The sequence below is a fragment of the Zea mays genome, chromosome 5 (assembly GCF_902167145.1).
Source record: "Zea mays cultivar B73 chromosome 5, Zm-B73-REFERENCE-NAM-5.0, whole genome shotgun sequence".
NCBI classification, from domain to species: domain Eukaryota; kingdom Viridiplantae; phylum Streptophyta; class Magnoliopsida; order Poales; family Poaceae; genus Zea; species Zea mays.
In genome coordinates, this window is record NC_050100.1 from 213,571,220 (window position 1) to 213,589,487 (window position 18,268).

The following is an 18,268-nucleotide window of genomic DNA, read 5'->3' on the forward strand; positions in this document are numbered from 1 at the left end:
CATCACTCACGTATAATTATAAACTCCTGAGAAAACCTGTGCGAGATTGAAGTCTCCAAGATTTTACAAGGTCAAGCCCTCAGCTCAGTGCTACAAATTAATGTTCACATGACAAATATATCGCTCAATGTCACCCGTTGTCACGACTTTGTGTGGATTCATGGCCTGTTCTATAGACTGAAGGCCCAAGGTTCAGAACCATGTACAGATGAGGACTAGATGCTTGGTGTGTGGCATTTCTGGTGCGCGTTTATTAAAAAGATGAAGTTGGAGCATGGTGTAAGGAATGGCCCGGTGGGGGGTGGCAGAGATGCATCAGTTGGATACCATGCTTTCGGTCTCCTTGACGAACCCATCACCCGTCCATTCCTTGTCTGATTGAAGGCCCTTCTTGATGGCCTTCCTCTGCCTGACCGCCTCTTGTTGCCGGTGAACCAGATCTGTGTGCGTCGTGAAATACGGAAGCGAGGCCCTGAGGTGATGACAAAACAAGCTTTAGTTTGTGATATTCAACCAAAAAGAAAAACACAGAGAAATATAAATCGCGTCTGTCTTCATAAATTTGTAAGAGGGCAGCCCAGGTATTTCCTATAAGCGCTGCGCACACTGAACTAATGATGCTTCTGAGAAACTTCCGGGCCACAACCAGAGTACAACGAGATCAAAGTGTCAAGGAATCAATCATCACCCTGCACACAAGACTTCGTTCCACTTCCATGCCATTCACACAGAGTAGGGTCAGGCGTGCGAAGAAGGGCACTAGGAATGTTTCTATAGGACCCATACTTAATTAGGACTTGATTGTTAGCAAGTCCTCAGCTTAATGATTATGTTCAACCCAATTACACCGCGTCATTTTCTCTCTCGGTAAAGAAGAAGTCTTCTCTAAGACTTAGCGTGTCTTCGTAACAGAACTCATCTTACACTTAGGCTGCCTCCAGCAGGTCGCGGATACAGCCGTGGATCCAGCAGATCACGCATTCAGTCGCACAAAAGTGTGCTGCTCTCAGCAAGGCGCAATCAAACCTTAGCCTCGATATTCGTGCGCGAGATCTGCTGAGCAGACGCGTGATCTACTAGAAACTGTATATTTTGCGCGACGCTCTCGTCTCCTCAAACGCATCGGATCCACGTTCACGTTCGCAACGCTGCTGGAGGCAGCCTTAATAATATGTGGCCACAAAAGGTTACAAATGAACGAAAAGAAGCATAGTCAATAGCCCCGAGCAATTACTTTTTTACTCCATTCGTTCCAAATTATCAAGTCGTTTTGGGTTTTTTAGATATATACCCCCTATGTGCGAAATTGTATGATGTTTTGGCTTTTCTAGTTAAACTGATTCTAGACATAGCATATATCTAAGATTCTTATAATTTGAAATGTAGTGAGTAGTTTTCACTATGCATTTAGACATAACGTTTATGTAGGTGTATAGAAAAAATATGTACCTAGAAAAGCTAAAATGATTTATAATTTGGAATGGGGTACTAGGGAAGGCACTGAGATCTCATGTTAATGATTTAATGGAAAAGTTTATTATGTTCCTATGCTGTAATAATGAAACGGTCCTTGAAAGTATGGGCCAAAGATTTGAACTTTGAAAAGTAAGAGTAACAACACAGAGGATGTATTGTAGAGTAATTCCTCAAGTTGGCTTTAAACGCCATATCAAACACTGCAATCATGGTAGGGGGAGTGGATGCATACCCTCGAAACTCTTCAATTGATGAAAAGTTGTGCTCTCTCATGAAATCCTGTAACTCTGCGCAAAGCTTCTTCACAAGGGGATAACCATGAATCATCACACCGGTACATACCTGTGAGTTATGCTTGTTAGTCATGGTTAGACAATTACCAAGATATGCAAGGTGATAATTGTGAAAGTGATGTTTGAAAAAAAAATACAACTCAGCACAACTATAAGTTAAACGAAGACATGACTATGCACAGTAAAAGGTCTCGCTATAGAGCCCTCTGGAATCTGGATTAATAGTTCACCTGTACTGTATCAGCACCAAGAAGAATAAACTCAGCAGCATCATTGCCAGTCTCCACACCACCAATGGCAGAGAGAGACTGTCCATCAGCAAACTCTTCTTTCATCATCCTTGCTATCTGCATGACTTTAGCAAGTGCTATAGGGTGCACAGCTCTTGCAGAATAACCCCCAGGTGTAGAATACCTGCAAAACACAATGATGTTTCAACTTTGTAACAGACAAATGAACATGTTACAAAAAAGAACTCAGAGAATTGAATCCAACCCTTCAACACAAGGTTCCGGACGCAGTGTTTTGAGATTAATCCCCATTACACTCATAATTGTGTTAATTGCAGAAACTCCTTCACATCCAGACTTAAGAGATATTCTTGCAGGCTGCAAAATGTCAAGTCAAGACAGGGAGAAATGAAATATAATACTAAGAAGAAAAGAAAGAAAAAGAAAAAATCTTACTCAACAATCTATTGCAAAAAATAGCAGTATCCAAATTCAGTAAAGTACTACAGTACCATTTGGAAACCGGTAACCCTATTGATGTGAAATTTGTATTCAATATTGATATGATGTAAGGGGCTCGGGTCATTGTGTAATGTCTAAAACAAAGATAAGTTTATTTCAAGGGAGTATAGGATCAATGCTACAAAGAGAGGGAGATATTGATGAATATGATAGCCATAGAATCAATGGTGGATGAAGTGGTGTCAAACATCCGGCATTCTACATGACAAGAGGTAGCACATAAGCTAAAAGGCAAGTTTTATAGGACGACGATTAGACCTGCTATGTTGTATGGTGTAGATTGTTGGCCTACAAAAAGATGACATGTTCAATAGATAAGTGTTGCAGAACTACATATGTTGTGCTAGATGCCTAGATTTGTGGACATATAAGAAGGGATCGAATCCGGAATAATGATATACATGATAGGCTAGGGATAGCACCAATTGAAGAAAAGTTTGTCCAACATCAGTTAAGATGATTTGGACATGTCCAACAAGAACTTCTAGAGGCGTCAGTGTGTAGTGGGATCCTAAGATACGATAGTAATGAGAAGATAGGAAGAGAAAGATCAAAGTTAACATAGAAAGAGGGAGTAAAGGGACACTTGACAGTATGGGATATAACCAAAGATTTAGTCTTGAATAGGTGTGCATCGAAAACAGCTATCCATGTGACCGAACTATGACTTGTGGATTCTATTGGGTTTTTAACTATAGCCTACCCAACTTGCTTGTGATAAAAGTATTTGTTGTTGTTGTTGATTATACGTTAGCTGCTACATATCTGATTGCACTTACAGAGCATGGAGTTAGCTGCTACAGAACTGATTGCATTTACAGAACATGGCCAGAACTCACAACTTGATATCATCCAAAAACATAAAAAGATGGGGTGGGAAAAATAGTGCAGACAAAGTACACTGCTTATTTTCTAGTCTGATTTATTATGGTCTTCTGGAGGACCAGCAAACTTAAATCAGAGTATCAAGCTACTTAAATAATGGAAAACAAGGACAGAGGTGCAAACAAGTTAGAGAGTAAACTAACTTAAGAATTCATTAATTGTTCGTACAGCTCAACACAGGTAGGATGAAGTGCTGCATAGATGCTATACTCAACTAACCTGTGTAATGTCTGTAATGTTAGGAGTCATCTTTGCCCAAACAGGAACAGTGGCCTTCTCATTAATCCAACCACAAACTTCCTCTAGCAAATCACAATCTTGCCCCACAGCGGCACCCATTTTTCTCTCTGGCATGCCATGTGGACATGAGAAATTAATTTCAAGAGCATCCTAACAAAAACAGATATTAGTTACACCCCATTATGTTCAAGTATGCAGGTGCACCCAAATAAACATATGAGAAGGAAAGGTACCACTCCAGACTCTTCAACACGTTCAATAAGCTCATGCCATGCAGCTTTGTTGTACTCCTCCATAATTGAACCGATAAGTATCCTGTCAGGATACTCTTTCTTCAACTGCTTGAACTCATTCAGCATGGTCTCCAGAGGCCTGTCACTGATGAGTTCAATGTTCTGCCAGCCAATGATGCGCCCCATGGCAGCCCCATTTGGTTCTGCCCGAAGCTTTGCATAACGAGGAGTAACGTTGATAACTTTTTCAGCATCCAATGACACCTAAACATCACGTCAATGCAACAGTAATTAGCCACAATGTTAAGGGGGCAAAATAACCTACTGGGGTTGAAGTGATGACTGTTAGGGTGTCCTCCACGTTATCAGGAGCTAGGACAAAAGGATGAAGGGAAGAGTGATCAGGAGTTAGGGACAAAAGGATGTAGGACACCTTCTACACAGGATGTCAACCAATTGACTAATCTTGCCCTTAATCAAGGACAAGAAGGTATGGTGTTTTATCTGTTTGTATATTAATCTTACTCAAGAAAAGATAAGTGCGTTATCTGTTGTTGTTAGAACTTGGATTACTAAGTGTGATGCAGTTTATATCCAGAATTATCTTCATTAGTCTGTTATTTCTATCAACGACGACTGAAAGTCTAGTGCAGAGTGGGACCAACAAAATTAAAGTTATTACTGAGAAGGTCCAGTGCAGTATTGCAGACTCCTTTTTGTGCAACTAGTGAGAATACAAACGCTCATATGAAAAAACTGGGCTATCCAACTCTATCAGCAGATCAACAAATTATCTGAACAATGTAATTTGCCAATAATGTAGAAAATGATCAAACAGAAAAAAGAACTTAACCACTAGGACAAGTGATCCACTTTAGTAGTACAGTGCGGTCAAAATGAACAAATATCTCCACTGTAGCCAATCCTCTTATGACATGCAGAGATCAGTTGCTTAACCAGTCGGTTGCCAGTTCTTACTTGGGTACCCACATAGGATCTGTCCCGGAACCAATGAAAGTAACGTGAACAACACGTCCATGGTTCCAAGATCTGATTTCATAAACCAAACACATACCGCAACAGCCGCTTGCTGGACATCAGCATAAGAGCTACAAGTTCTCAACGACCTGAAATCGGTCCCCCACGGCCCCACTGCATCTTTTAAGTTCTAACCCAAATTGGAACCATGAGATCGAAAGGAAATGGCGTCGAGTACTTACGTGATCGAAATGAAGTGATTTGGCACTAAGTTGTCAACTAAAGACCGCAGATCGTACCCAAGTGCGCCGTAACGACGACGCATTGAGAGAGAGAAAAACCGGGTGCCAACTTTGTGGCGAAACTACGCGAGTAAGAAACGGGAGACACCGGGTAAGGGGCGAGAGGGAGCGACTCACAGTCTTGGCGATGACGGCGCCCCAGCCCTCGTCGAAGGCGCGCTTCATGACGGTGTAGTTGGTGCCCGGTGGCCCCGACCCGATCACGAACGGGTTGGGCATCTGCAGCCCGTTCACGCGCACGGAGAGGTCCGGCTCGCCGGCGGAGGCCGTGGCGCGGACGTACGTCGCGCGCTGCCGTCCGGGGAGCAGCCGGCGTCGCTGCAGCGGCGAGGCGGCCGTCGAAGCGCGAAGCGTCAGCGATTCCATGGTGCGGTGGTCTTGTTTTGTTTTTTTTTTTTTTTTTGCGACGGCCGACGGGCTCCTCTGTTTTGGTAAGAATCTGAGGGAGTATCACGGATGAGGAAGAAAGGCAGACCCATTCTTATAAAGTGTGTTTGGGATTTTCATTGACTAGAGCTTACGGTAACTGTAAAAGAAAAACTCAAATTGATACGTAATGGTTTATATTAAATTGAAGGGAAAATGTATTAGCTGGCTCCTCCAGCTAAATGCATCTGGGGATACAAACAATAATTGATCTATTGAAAAGTTACAATAATACTCCCTCCGTTCTATTTTTCTATTTATCACGTTTTAATTAAAAATAAACTAGCGAACGACATGAGCGTAACCATGATTTTTTTCTTAGGGCAACAAGTATAATTATAGTTATATATAGTTATAATGTTTATAAATAGAATACATGTATATGTACAATATAATAATAGTATATAATAGTCATTAGTCATAACAATTATCATATTTATGCGCTAAGACATAATAAATTTTTAACTTATTATAAACTAACTCTTTTATTTTAGCTATAAATATACAACTACAGGGAGTTTTTTTCTCTTTGTTAGGGGGGACATGGTCCCCGCCAAACTCAGTCTACACCACTAGTGGACGACAATTATTCAAGAACCAACGTAGTAGCTTAGTTGCATGGATCTGAGCACATGATTGTCATTTCGGTTACCTAAAGAAGAGGTCGTGGGATATATGAATTCGGCTATTTCTAATCCACGTGGATTGAATGATATTAAAAAAAATATGTAAGATTTTGATTTGTTTACAATTTAAAGTCATTCAATCTCATCCAATCCATATAGATTGAGAGCAAAACGAACATTCTCTTATATTTACGGTGGCTTAGCTTGTCGTGTCATTGTCTGATCAATTGTCTGACCATCCATAGTAAGGGGGTGTTTGGTTTATAGGGACTAAACTTTAGTCCCTCCACTTTATTCCATTTTAGTTTATAAATTGTTAAATAGGGAAACTAAACTAGAGTTTTAGTTTCTATATTTAGTAATTTAGGGACTAAAATGGAATAAAATTGAGGGACTAAAAATTAGTCCCTAGAAACCAAACACCCTCTAAACCATACATACAAAGAGTGATAGGCAACTAGCCTTGTTCAGTAAACGTAACAGTTCGCAGAATATTTCAGCTGATCTAAAGACACGAGCGTTGATTATTTAGGCTCGGTGGTACCAGTACCAAAGCACCTTTTTTTTTTCTAGTTGGCGTCACGGTTACACATTGACACGATTCCAGCTGACCTTTTTGGTGGACGCACGCTTCTGATCTGCTGCGCTGGGAGTTCATTGATTTGGTGGACACACGAGTTAGCCAAACTGTAAGGGCTAATTTGATGGACATGAAAATAGAGGGGATCTATAGGTAGAATTACCTACTTAAACTGAATAGCGAGAAGATTACTCCACGTAGATTTTCTCAATTTTATGACCATCAAACCAGCCCTAAAGGATTTATATGTCCCTCAATCAGTTAATCCCCTACAATTAAGGGTGGTAATGGATTGTGATCCATATGGTTCTTCACAAAATGTCAAGGCCCTAAATAAATTATAGTTCAAAAATGACTAGAAATAAAGCCCGATCCTAATCCGACTTGATCCTTAAATCTTACAGTGCAAAATTTACAGCCCATTGTCAGCCCTACCTACAATCCCTATACATCATAAGTGAGAAAGGTTGCTTGATTTCTCAAGTAAGAAATGCTGATGCCGTGTGAATCAGAAACGACGGTGACAGCAACACAGATTCTCCGCCGCAGTAGTTGTTAACCTCAGTTTTGTGAGCATGATGATTGATTAGCATTATTCTGGTCATCTGGTGTGAGTGTGATCGAGCAGAGCACGCGCCAAAGAAGGGTGGGTGATAGAAGACGCCGGTGGGCGGTGGCCTCGTTGTCCTGCGCTGGCGCCGTCGCAAACAACGCTTGTGACGACGAGAGGAATCTCCCACACTCTCCCTCCAATCTGTCGCTTGTTCCCGGCAGGATCTGTGCCACTGCGCGTACATTTGCAGATGCAGCGCAGCAGAAGCACTGGCCTCGGTTGGCTTCTACTGCTGAATTCTACTGTTTACACAGTATTTTGTGTTTTTTTGCTGTTGTTAGTTTCGGATTAAAGTAGCAGCTGCAGCAGTTGGCTTTAATCTCAACTTCTCAAGATGGATCGACAAGGAGCATAAAAAGTCTAAAGGCACCGTGGACATGGGTGGGGTCACATGACAGATATGCCGAAGAAGATCCGATCGTCGGTGGAGGATAAGATAGAGAACGAACGAGCAACGTTGAGATAAGCTGGCGACTGAGTCTGGAGCGGTGAGACCAAACAAACACGATACAGCAGCGTGCGAGTATCGTCATATAATCATTGGTGTACGCAAATCCACAGTCTTATACGCAACCAAAACTGCGTACTACGCAGCATCCACAAAAGAAAGAAAAAGCACACGTTCCTGGAAACATCCGCCTAGAGCTAGAGGCGTGTCATAACAATCTACCTACCAGATCAGCACCAAACGTGTCAGAGGCAATTTTTCAGATTGCATCGGCCCAAAATAAAGGGCTTTTTGACCTGGACGTAAGCATAAGAGCATCTCCAAAAGACTATATAAATAACCTGTCAAGTTAAATTTTAGCTATTTAATATCATAATAGCTCTCCAACAAACTAGTCATTTAACTTGCTAAGCTATCTGACTCTCTAAATTAACTTATTAGCTAGCAACTCTCGCTAGCCAAGCTAACTTGTATGTTGGAGAGTCTGTTGAAATGATATGTTATATATAGAGTTTAATATTTATGGAGAGACAAATGAAGAATTAAATAGAGAGACAAAAATAAAAAAAGTCTCTTGGAGATGCTCTAAGTCTGTTTGCAGCGCTCACCTCATGGACACCCCTCCGCTTGCATGGAGTGTCTCCACGTCGGCAGCGGAGCCCCTTGCCTGTCCCTCCATCCTGGAATTGAAGAGGAAGCCACCACAGCTAGCGTGAGTGCGTAGGAGGCTCTATCACTGTTCAGATGTACTTTAGGTTTTTAATAGGTAAAGAAAAAATAGTAATAGATAATGAATAGGATTGGATAATGATATTTTATAATTGTAGTGAGGTATAAGCAAGGTTTTTATGGCGTCGCCTAGGCGACGCTTAGGCGTCCAGACGGCCGTAGTTTCTGGGCGTCGCCGCGCGCGCCTAGGCGTCCAATTGCGCCACGGACGCGGGAACGGACGCGGGAATTTTAAGATCGCGCGCGTAGTCGCGTACAGGAAAGGGTTTTAGGGTTTCATGTCCTGCGCGCCGCCTCATCCAACCTACGCGTCGCCTCTCCTCCAACAGGCGCGCCGTCGCCCGTCGCTCCTCCATCCGGTGCGCCGCGCCGCCGCCTCCTCCATCCAGCGGCTGGCTCCTCCATCCGGTGGCACTCTGCTCCATCCAGTGCGCCACTCTGCTGTCTGCTCTTCCTCTTCCTCTGCTTCCTTAGCTGCTGACTGCTCTGCTGCTGCTCGCTTCCTCTTCCTCTTCCTCTGCGGCTTTGCTTTCTCAGTTCATCTACTGACTGCTCTGCTGCTTGACTGCTTCCTCAGGCCAACAGCACCCTGGCACCTTTATCAATCAATGGCTAGCCCATCTTCAGTCAACAATGTTAACTATGATCCAAAGACAGACAAAGCAAGGAAGGCTAGCTCAAATGATCCAGGTTGGAAGTATGGTTATTGGGCAAATTTGGCAAATAGAGATCAAGTGACATGCACCCTTTGTGACACCATAGTTTCCGGAGGGATAAAAAGGCTAAAGCAACATCTAGCAGGTGGCTATGGAGATACAAAGATATGTTCAAAAACCACTACTGCAATTAGAAAGGAGATGAGGGATTACTTGGAATCCAAAAGAAGGAAAAGAGCTATTTTCCTAGATGATAATGAGCAGCAAGAGGAGGAAGAGGATGTAATGGTGGTGGATGCAGCAGCTGAATCTGTTCAAGTTCAACAAGATGCACCTATAGAATCCCAAGGCTCTAAGGTACAACCAAGTTCAGGGACTGCAGCCAAACATAGGCGTGCGACCTATCTGTACAAGGATACAACATCAATCAAGACCAAGGCAAATCAAGTAAGCAAGCAAAAGTCAATTGTGGAGATGCTTCGGAAATCACCTGAAGATGTAGTTGATGAAATGCGTAAAGGGTGTTCTCAACCCACAATTGCATCCAAGATGAAGTCCAAATAGGAGAAGAATTATGTGGATATGCGATGGGCTTTGTGGTTTTATGAATGCGGTGTGCCATTTAATGCAGCAGCAGCAAGACAATTTCAGGTTGCAGTTGAGGCAACTGCCCAGTTTGGTTCAGGCTATAAGCCTCCATCTCCATATCAACTTGGGCAGCCATTGCTTAAGGATGCTGTGAAATTGACAAGTATTATGGGAGAGGAACACGAGAGGGCATGGAAGCATTATGGTTGCACGCTTATGTCGGATGGATGGTCTGATAGGAGGGGCAGGCATTTGATCAACTTCCTTGTGAATAGTCCAGAGGGGACATACTTCTTAGAGTCTGTGGATGCATCAAGTGAAGGTCATGATGCATTTATGCTAGCTGATTTATTAGGGAAGAAAATTGAAGAGATTGGGAAAGAAAAAGTTGTTCAGGTTATCACTGATAATGGGGCTAACTACAAGGCAGCAGGTAGGATACTTATGGAGAGGTTTCCTTCACTTTTTTGGATCCCGTGCGCTGCACATTGCTTAGATCTTATGCTAGAAGACATAGGAAACTTGAAGGAATTTAAGAAGCCCATTGTACGTGCAAGGCGTGTCACAACTTTCATCTATAGGCATGGTAGAATTCTTAGTTTAATGCGAGAGAAGACAGGTGGGGCAGATCTTGTGAGAGCTGCAGCCACTAGATTTGCCACTGGTTTCCTTACTTTGAAAAGTTTGTACAAGCACAAGGATCCTTTGAAGGCCCTATTTCTTAGTGAAGAATGGAATGGAAACAAGTTGGCAAAAACTGTTGCAGGTAAGGAGGCTTGTGATATTGTACTCTCTGTGGAGTTTTGGAATAAAGTTGAAGATTGTCTTAGAGCTTCAGCCCCTCTCCTCATTGTACTTAGAGTGGTTGATGGTGATGAGAAACCTGCAATGCCAGAGGTCGCGGCACTAATGAAACATGCAAAAGAGAAGATCAAGCTAAGCTTTGCTATTGATAGCAAGAAAAACTTACTTAAGAGAATCATAGACAGCATTGAGAAACGATGGATGAAACAAATAGACCATCCTTTGTATGGGGCTGCTCTTTATTTGAATCCAGGAAAATTGCATCCTCTCATTCGAGATGATGATGATGCAACTGTTGGCCAACTAAGAGGTTGTTTCCTTGATGTGCTTGCAAGAATGGTGGATGATGAAGAAACAAGAGCCAAGATTGATGCTCAATCCTTAGACTATGAAGCTCTTAGAGGAGAGGCCTTCTCAAACAAAATGGCCAAGAACAACCTGGAGACAATGAACCCACGTAAGTGATGCTTGTCTTGTAATTGCAAATGGTTTTATACATTAACATCTAAATTTATGTTGTATTTCGCATTTGGCAATCAAGTTGATTGGTGGCGTTCATATGGTGGGTGTGCTATTGAGATTCAAAGGTTTGCTAGGCGTATTGTTGGTCTTTGCGCTTCATCATCGGGTTGTGAGAGAAACTGGAGTAGATTTGAGTTTGTGAGTATTGTTGTCTTTGTCAAATTGTTTAATTCTTAGCTTGTCTCTAGAATTTAAGCCAACAAATTATTCTTTTGTAGATCCATACAAAGAAACGTAATAGGTTGCTGCATAAGAGATTGAATGATATTGTCTATGTTTCCTACAACCGAAGGATGAAGACTAGGTTTCAAATAAGGCGTGAGAAGAAAGGGAAAGGTTTTGACCCTTTGGTCATTGAAGAGTTCGATTGGGATAATGAGTGGGCTGATTCCTCCTATGTGCAGCCTCAAGGTGCTCGTGGGTGTGATTGTGGTGAGGATGAGAATGGCCTTACATGGGAACTTGTTGATCAAGCTGTGGGTGCATCAAGCTTGCTGCGAGGCCGAAATCTTCCAAAGAATGCCAACAAGCGTGCAAGAGTTTCACACTCAAGGTTTGACTTTGAAGAATATTTTGGTTCAGCCAATGAAGAAGAGGAGGACCAAGATCCACATGATGATGTTGATGTGACTGATTCTGAAGATGCACATGATGATGTTGGTGGAGAAAACACTGAGGCTGCTCCAGATGAGTTTGAAGATGGATATTGACTCACTAAGAGTTGGCTGATTTCAGATTTGCAGCTTACCTATTTTTGTGCAGTGCTTCAATGCTCCACTGCTTGTGCACTGAAAGTCGCCTAGAGGGGGGGTGGATAGGCGAAACCTGAAAATTAAAACTTTATCCCCCAACTAGATCCCTTGATTAATGGTTAGAACAAGATATACAATTATCGGAGTATAAAAACTAAGTCCTTGCTTGTAAAGAGTATTGCTTTCAAATAATGCGGAATTGATAAATCAATACTACCAATAAGTCTATGAGAATAAATCACAAGGGCTTAGATAAGAAGAGTAATGCCACGAGTTCTTTCTTGCAATGTGTTGCCTCACTAAATGAGAATTTAACTTAAGGCAACACCAAATAAGGTTAGCAAAGAATAGTGCAAGGAAAAACTTAGAATGAGGGAAAACAAACAAATCACAAGCAATAAACACAATGGACACGGGAGATTTGTTTTACCGAGGTTCGGCCCTCGAAGGCCTAGTCCCCGTTGAGGAGTCCACTTAAGGACGGGTCTCTTTCAACCCTTTCCCTCTCTCCACCGATCACCCAAGGATCGGCGAGCTCTTCTTCTTCTCAAGGATCACTCTCGATCCCACAAGGACCACCACACTCTTTGGTGTCTCTTGCTAGCTTTTACAAGCCTCCAAAACTTTGGAGGAAGTTCAATGGGAGTCAAAACTCCACGCGCAAATGTACACAAAGATGTAGCACACACTATCTCTAAATGAATCTCACAAGGCACTAGTGCTAAACTCAAATGAGTAGCTCTCTATTGCTAGTTCTCTCTTTTGTGGCACTTGTGTTTGTTGTAGTGGTCTAAATCTTGTGTATAGGATGGATCAATGAATATATGTGGTTGGGAGGGCTTGAGTATGTCAATTAGATGACTAGGAATGTTGCTTGGGCTCCCTTGCCTTGAAGTGGCCGGTTGGGGTGGTATTTATAGCCCTCAATCACCCATATAGCCGTTGGGGCGCATCTCCCAGAAATTGCACTGGCGGACGGTCCGCGACTAGGGCCCGGACGGTCCGCGACCCTCCAACGGTCGATTCTGACATCTTCAACGGATACTTCTGACAGATCAACGGCTATATCAACGGCTACCTGCCTCGGTGACACCACGCGGACGGTCCGCTCTTGGTCCCGGACGGTCCGCGTCAGCTCTATAATTCCTTTTGCTCAACTTGTCACCTTCGGGCTGAACCAGGTCTTCACATGCGGACTGTCCGTGAATTATAGCCGGACGGTCCGCGCGTTGTAGCTGGACGGTCCGCGGTTTATACAGACTGTCCCTGATTTATAGTTCCTGGTCGTAGTCAACTCGGTGTCGCGGACTGTCCGCCGCAAGGGCCCGGACGGTCCGCGCTTGATCTGATTTTCCAAAAAGCTTCTCCTGTCCGGAATAATCTACGGTATTCCGGACAGTCGATTTAGTATAGTTGTAGATGAACCTTTGACACCTGTAGAACATATAATCTAGAGCAAACTAGTTAGTCCAATTATTTGTGTTGGGCAATTCAACCACCAAAATCATTTAGGAAAAGGTTTGACCCTATTTCCCTTTCAATCTCCCCCTTTTTGGTGATTGATGCCAACACAAACCAAAGCAAATATATAAGTGTAGTAATTGAACTAGTTTGCAACAGGTAAGTGCAAAGGTTACTTGGAATTAAACCAATTTTACATTTCATAAGATATGCATGGATGCTTTCTTCATATTTAATGTTTTGGACTAGCTTGCACCATTTGTTTTGTTTTGCAAACTCTTTTGTAAATTCTTTTGCAAATAGTCAAAGGTAAATGAATAAGATTTTGAGAAGCATTTTCAAGATTTGAAATTTTCTCCCCCTGTTTCAAAATGCTTTTCCTTTGACTGAACAAAACTCCCCCTCAATAAAATCCTCCTCTTAGTGTTGAAGAGGGTTTTAAGATATTGATTTTGAAAATACTACTTTCAATAAGATACCGATTTGAAATTTATCAATTGAAAATTATTAGTTTTCTAAAACTAGGTGGTGGGCGGTGCGGTGCGGTCCTTTTGCTTTGGGCTAATACTTTCTCCCCCTTTGGCATGAATCGCCAAAAACGGATACTTTGAGTGAAATATAAGCCCTTAAATAACTACTTTCTCCCCTTTGGCAAATAAAACATGAGTGAAGATTATACCAAAGACGGAGAGACGACGGGATACCGGCAAAGAGTGGATAATACCAATGGAGTTGAGTGGAAGCGATGTCTTTGCCGAATACTCCATTTCCCTTTCAATCTAAGACTTAATACATGAGATGCTCATGAAAACATATTAGTCTTAGCCTTGGCACACAATGAAGATAAGAAATATGCAAATGTACCAAAGGAAAGAGACATGATTAAAAAGGGTATGTCAATTAAGCTTAAACAATTCTATACAATATAGATTGCTCCCCCTAAATATGTGCTTTGAGAGGAATACAAATTTTTGGTCTTAAACGCTAAGTGCACATAATTCGGTTAATGAGATCATGTCTATATCATAGAGAATGTGAAGTGCATTGTGTCATAGTATAGGTGTGATGCTCAAATGCTCACGACAATTGATGCACTTATGAAAGCATGCTATAAATATCTCAAGCATTTACCCTTAAGGATTTCAAAGAGACTTAAGGACCATCCACCTTTGGAACAAAGGCAGCTTATCCTCGTTACAAGGTTAAGCTTTAAGCTCTTTGACAATAAAATTACTTCACCCAGTTTAAACAAAGATGTAAAAATGAATGTTTGAGAAGTTAAACTAGGTATGAAGCAGGGTTAACGCATGAACATGCTTTCTCTTCCTTTTATACAAGATATGCAAGGAATGTAGGAAGATTTAGGTACATGTATAAATAAGTATTGAATGGTTTTACCTTTTTGTACCTTTACATAGAGATGCTCTCTTCATTGTGCTTTGTCCTTAGTCTTAGTCGCTTAAGACCTATACTCAAGACAGTGTATGAAAATATTTTGCACACGAGAGAGTTCTACAACTAGTGATCCTTTTCTAAGTCATGTTATTATATACCAAGTAGATCACAAATTGCATAAATACATCATGAATTCTCCTTTTAACTTAGTGCATATCAAGATGAATGTCGATTTGAAATTACCAATTGAAATCAATTTGAAATTGCATGAAGCACTAAGAAGCATAAGTGATAATTGAAGTTATTCAATGATCAAACAACAGATGCGATCAAAAGAACAACATAGACATAATTTTTTTTTTAAACAAGCTCAAATATAGGAGAATCCAATAGACATGCTACTTTAATATTGAAAGCTACAAACCTTGACAAAGGTGACAATAAATTATCAAGTTGGATTGAAATTTAGTAGCATGCCTTATGAGAAACTTGTTCTCATACATGAGACTATACGAGATTACTAAGATGACGTGCTAGTCTCAATATAATCAGGATATAGAAATAGACTCCCCCTAAAGATATGCATCAAGAATGAAGGGCAATTGAAAGAATTTGGTGGATGCACTCATTGTTAAAGGCAAATAGGGAGAAGCACTATTTATCTTTGATCAAGGCTTATAAGATCTGCAATAAACAACTTAAGCCTTGTATTCTCACAATGAAAAAGATTTAGAATACTCACAACCACACCATTGATGCTTTTGACAAACTTATTGTCCAAGTAGGTGTTGTTTCACTTAATGTCTTTCTCTTTCATGTGAGTGTCCTCCCTTTGTAGTTGTTCCTTTTTCCTTCCAAACTTATTGAATATACTCAAGAAAGATGTTAATAGCACAAGGGAGTAAATGATGAATGATGGTTTCTTTAGATAGAAGATAAGAACAATTCATCATCCATAAGTCACATAGACATGAAGTAAATTTCTTAACATTAGTGCACATCAAAAGAAATATGCACTCTCTAAACATTTTGATCAATCACAGGAAATTTACTTCTTCATATTGAATTTATTAATCATCACTTGGAGGCAAGTCAATATGAGAACATATATAGCAAAGGCATGAAATAGATTCTAACGGACAAGTGCATTTTTAAGAATGAGATTGAATGCACATCTAGCCGACTTTGGTTTAATACATAATCTATTCTTCACAAAGGTAGAATATGATAAATTAGAGTAAGCAACCATTGATGGGAACTATATTTGATTGAGAAGATGAGTTCTCATACCTTTGCTTTACCTTCCTTCCTATGGGTGAATAGCAACCCTTTGAGGCTTGAGGCTTTAAACTTGCACTCACTCTCTTGTAGATTTCATAAGTGAGCTCAAGAGAAATGTTAATAGCAACACAAGCACTAGTTTCCCCTTGAGTAATCATTTTGATAGGGAATGGAAAAAGATTACTAAAGCATGGAAACTTTATAATATGATGCATGCTTAGTTTTTGCTTACGAAACAAGCATAGATAATTCTTTTAAGATTATGGGAATAAATCTAATTCATGACATGGAGAGCGATAGATGAAGAAGAATCATATCCAATATAAGCAGGAAGCAAAAACAGCATAATCATTGGATTGACTTTTCCTTTTATGTTAAATTACGCATCTCCATAAAGAAACATACTAATGAGACTACATGGGTTACTTAGATACAAGCATTAGTCTCACTATTCTAGTTAGAGAGAATGTTCCTTTTGTAGATGTCGTAGGGATTTGAATTCCTTACATGACATCTTATTCTTTTAGGAACTTGGAACATCTTTCTATATCTAGAATCATGGCAATAATAGGATAATAAGTGTAAAACATGCCATGAGTTACTTAATATTGTAAAACATGTAGATTGCCATAGTATAGGAATGATGAATATACAATCTACCATATGAGAGGAACTTCTTCAAAGAATGGTGATATAATTTAAAGATACTTGAAGTGCTTTATTTTTCTATGTGACTACATAAGACACATAATAAATGATATTTTTTTTAAATACTTGCACTTAAAAGCATAAATGTTACCATTCTATGGCTTTCCTCCATGTTGTAGGTCTTGACTTTTCGGCATAGGATTAATTCTTTATTTCCTACAACATTAACATCTTCCTGAGATGATATGAGTTTTAGACATGATAATTTGAAATAACCTTGGGTCAATCTTGGATATGTAGATCATTGTAGATTGATAGCTTGAGTTAATAATAATTGAATTGACTTTCTCAAGCACCCCAAGACTTCATACCATCTCCTATTCCTGCAAATCTTGTCAAGCATGTTTTGGTACCCATCGCTTGATGGGTCCATCATGGTTAGTCAACAAAAATCTAGGAACCCAAGAGTCCTTTGTGTTAGCACTTGGTAAACTCATTACCTTTCTAACACAAGTTGCAATTTTGGGTTGCCTAGTTACATGAGAATCAATTGACAAGTTAGGAGTGGAATAGTTACCAATGGGACAATCCTTGCATTGATGTCCCTTCCTTCGGCATGTGTAGCATAGGCGTTTTCCAAGTTTTGAAGATTTTTTCTTTCCTTGTTTGTTGCTTGCTATATGGTTAGTAAAAACTTTCTTTTCTAACCCTATGCCCTTTTGTTTTAAATGGGGACAAGATTTAATAAAGTGTCCCTTCTTTGAGCATTTAAAACAAAGTCTATCATCCTTGTTAATAATCAAGCACTTTTTAATGTAGGGACATGACCTAATCAAGTGTCCCTCTTCAAAGCATTCACTACACTTCTTATTTTTCTTAGTGTGAAGTGTGGCTTGATTATTACCTTGGATGTTACCTTGTATGGAGGCACGGTTGAGGCTTTTGGAAGAGGTATTGATTTTCTTCTTTTGTTTCCTCTTCTTGACAATCCTCAAGTCCTTGACATTTTCTTCAAGGGATTTAGTGCATGCTTCGGTTGTTCTCGTCTCAAGCTTCTTCACCATGTGGTCACGGTTATCTTGAGAAGGTTGAGCAATACACTTGCCTTTAAGTTGTGTCAAGCTCATCTTAAGCCTCTCATTTTCTTCTTTGAGCTTTTGATATGTATCATCATTTGTTTCTGCAAATTCTAGCTCAAAAGAAGATTTGCTTGTCGACGGACAACAAGCATTAGCACATGGTAATATGGTATCAATATGAACACATGTGCAAGAGTGAGGTTGTTGGAATTTTAAGTTTTCTATTACAACCTCATGAGCAATGTTTAATATGATATGATCATCCATAAGATTTTCATGAGAGCATAGGAGCATATCATATTTTCCTTGAAGAACTAGATTTTCAACTTTTAGCTTTTCTACTTGGTCCTTAAGCAAGGTATTCCTATTTACTAATTGAGCGATACAATGTAAAGCGTTATCTTGCTCAATTGAAATAGTTTCATACCTTTGGACCAAGTCAGCATGAGAGCACTTTAGCTCCTCATGTTCTTTAGTCAACTCGTCAAAGTGTAGCATTTT

The 18,268-nt window shown here is 40.5% G+C and overlaps 1 protein-coding gene across 1 annotated transcript; it reads right to left on the reverse strand.

The window, feature by feature from the left end:
- Window positions 1–18: 18 nt before the first annotated feature.
- On the reverse strand, window positions 19–5,603 carry LOC100274265 (uncharacterized). Its single transcript, NM_001148629.1, is given in 7 exon segments — window positions 19–472; window positions 1,709–1,818; window positions 2,000–2,183; window positions 2,265–2,377; window positions 3,626–3,796; window positions 3,880–4,143; window positions 5,277–5,603. Coding segments are annotated over 7 exon segments (1,248 nt in total). The 5' UTR covers window positions 5,526–5,603; the 3' UTR covers window positions 19–315.
- Between the last annotated feature and the right edge of the window lie 12,665 nt (window positions 5,604–18,268).